General features: G+C 46.1%; 1 protein-coding gene across 1 annotated transcript; it reads left to right on the top strand.

Annotated features, from left to right (window-relative positions):
• Nucleotides 1-1,228: 1,228 nt before the first annotated feature.
• Nucleotides 1,229-2,459, top strand: LOC124796353. The gene is made up of 2 exons (XM_047260538.1): nt 1,229-1,364; nt 2,020-2,459. The coding sequence occupies exons 1-2, from the start codon at nt 1,229-1,231 to the stop codon at nt 2,457-2,459; spliced, it is 576 nt and encodes a 191-aa protein (XP_047116494.1).
• The last annotated feature ends 232 nt before the right edge of the window (nt 2,460-2,691 follow it).

Raw genomic sequence — 2,691 nt, forward strand, 5'->3', positions numbered from 1 at the left:
TTGCATGATACAGTACACTACATAAAAACCACGGACGGCCCACCTGTGTCATGTTGACCTAGGAGACTGGCACTGGAATGCCTCGCTATAGCTAAAGTGGAATGCTTAATGCTAATGCTTAAAGAAGGAATCATACGCCTGTCATCCAGTCCATGGGCATCGGCCTTTCACCTAGTACCAAAAAAAGGTGGAGCCTGACATCTGTGTGGTGACTACAGAGCACTGAACGCCAGAACTATTCTGGATCATTATCCTGTACCTTTGTGAAGGGACTACAATCACGTGCTGCACGGCGCCACAGTCTTTAGTGTGCTAGATTGCGCAAAGGCCTATACGCAAATTCCTGTAGCGCCAGAAAACATACCAAAGACTGCCATGACATTTGGTTTTTACCTACCTGGATGATGTTCTCATATATTCCACAAACAATGAACAGCACAAGCAGCATTTAAAGGAAGTACTCCAACACTTAGAGAAGTTTGGAATAGTGTTAAATACAGCAAAATGCCTGTTTGGCCAACCTGAAGTGGAATTTCTAGGTCATTGCATATCCACTACAGGTTCAGCACCCTTACCCAGTAAAGTTGAGGTTATTTTACACATACCCAAGCCTACTACAGTCAAAGAATTAAGAAGATACCTAGGCATGTTAAATTGTTACAGAAGGCATCTACCATGGACAGCTGAACAGCAGGCACCGTTAAACGCGTTATTAGCCGGCCCAAAGGTTCGCAGCAATGCAACCATACAATGGAATGAGGAATCTGATGCAGCATTCGAAGTGACATGTCAGAGCCTGGCTCAGGCCGCACTGCTGGCACACCCTAAACTAGAAGCACCTTTTGCATTGGAGGTGCACGGTAGCCAGTTTGGTGTTGGTGCAGCCCTGCAATTGGTGGATGGCGCATGGCAACCTCTGGCATACTATTCACATAAGTTGTCACCAGCATAACAACACTGGAGTGCTTACGACAGAGAACTTTTGGCTATATATTTAGCGATCAAACACTTCAGACCACAAGTTGAAGCTTGTGATTTCGCAGTTTTTACCGATCATAAGCCCTTGACTTACGCATTCAACAAGAACAGTGACAAATGCTCTCCAAGGCAGTATTCTCAATTGGAGTTCATAAGCCAATTCACCACAGACTTACACCACATCTCAGGTTTAACTAATGTGGTAGCTGATTGTTTGTCATGAGTATCCAGTATAACACAGCCTGTAACTATGGCAGAACTAGCACAAGCCCAGCAGGAAGATGATGAGCTAAATACCCTGTTGAGTGACGACAAAACGTCGTTGAAGTTACAGCTAGTTTACTTGTCCAGGGAAGACGTACGACTACATTGTGATGTACAACATGGTTGATCACGCCCTTACGTTCCAACCACACATCGCAGAAGAGTGTTTGATTGTCTCCACGGCCTATGTCACCCCGGTGTTCGAGCACCTACCAGACTGGTGTCCAAAAGATTTGTATGGCCAGGAATAGACCGCAATTGCCATAACTGGACTACTTGCCCATGCTGTCAGCTATGCAAAGTGAGCAGACACGTGCGCTCTCCAATCGGACAATTCCCGGATCTCAAGGCACGCTTCTCGCACATTCATTTGGATGTCATTGGACCTCTTCCACCATCAGATGGTAATCGCTACCTGCTAACAATCATTGACACGTATACACGCTGGCTGGAAGCAATACCTACCGATAACATCTCGGCGGAAACTCTGGCAACGGCATTCATGTCAACTTGGATATCGAGGTTCGGCTGCCTACTCCATATAACAACTGATAGAGGACGACAATTCGAATCAGAACTATTTGCTCAGTTAGCAAGATTCTGCAGATACTGCCACCACTGCCTACCATCCAGCAAGCAACGGGATGGTAGAAAGATGGCTCTGTACCTTAAAAACAGCCCTCATGTGCCATGGTACTAAATGGAAAGAAGCATTACCCATTGTACTGTTACGTCTTAGGACAATCTTTAAACCTGATATGGATGCCTCCCCGGCAGAGTTGATCTACGGAGAAACAATACATCTGCCCAGAGAGTTTGCTGATGACTCAGGGGTACCGAATGCAGATGACCAGTCAGAATATTTACAAGGATTGACAGAAATGATCAAGAAAATCAAACCTGCAAAAGCATCCAGACATGGAGCCCCGGTAACATTCATGCACAACGATTTAAAAACTTGCATGCATGTATTGTTACACACAGATGTTGTCAAACCACCACTGCAACCGCCATACACTGGACCTCATTGCATGATACACAGAGATGCACACACCCTAGACATAGTACTGAATGGGAAACAAGCCACCGTATCACTAAGTAGAGTGAAACCTGCTTATATACTTCAAGACACTCCGGCAATGTCAGCGTCGTGCAGCAATCAGCACAAGACAACAATGCAGAACCCCACTCCGCTACCTCCGCAGTCAATAAAGTAGCAGCCTCAATGCATCATGCATTCTGGCAGACAAGTGCTCTTCCCTTCCCGCTACAGAGAGGAACATCCAAGCTCCGCTCTCACCAAGGGGGCTCATGTGGCGACTACCGCACATGTCAATCGCAGCCAACACGTAAAATTCACGCCAATCACAGAGATTATGCTCCACAATTCGCACGGGAGTCACAGAGAAGAGAGCCGTTGACTGTGATTCTCATACCTACCATTTTACT

Source organism: Schistocerca piceifrons, chromosome 1 (assembly GCF_021461385.2).
Source record: "Schistocerca piceifrons isolate TAMUIC-IGC-003096 chromosome 1, iqSchPice1.1, whole genome shotgun sequence".
NCBI lineage: Eukaryota > Metazoa > Arthropoda > Insecta > Orthoptera > Acrididae > Schistocerca > Schistocerca piceifrons.

Excerpts from the sequence above, each read along its gene's own strand:
- LOC124796353 (XM_047260538.1), top strand. The coding sequence starts at position 1,229 with ATGGCAGAACTAGCACAAGCCCAGCAGGAAGATGATGAGCTAAATACC. Across the intron at positions 1,365-2,019 it reads ACATTGTGATGTACAACATG|AGTTGATCTACGGAGAAACA; the intron begins GTTGATCACGCC and ends CCTCCCCGGCAG.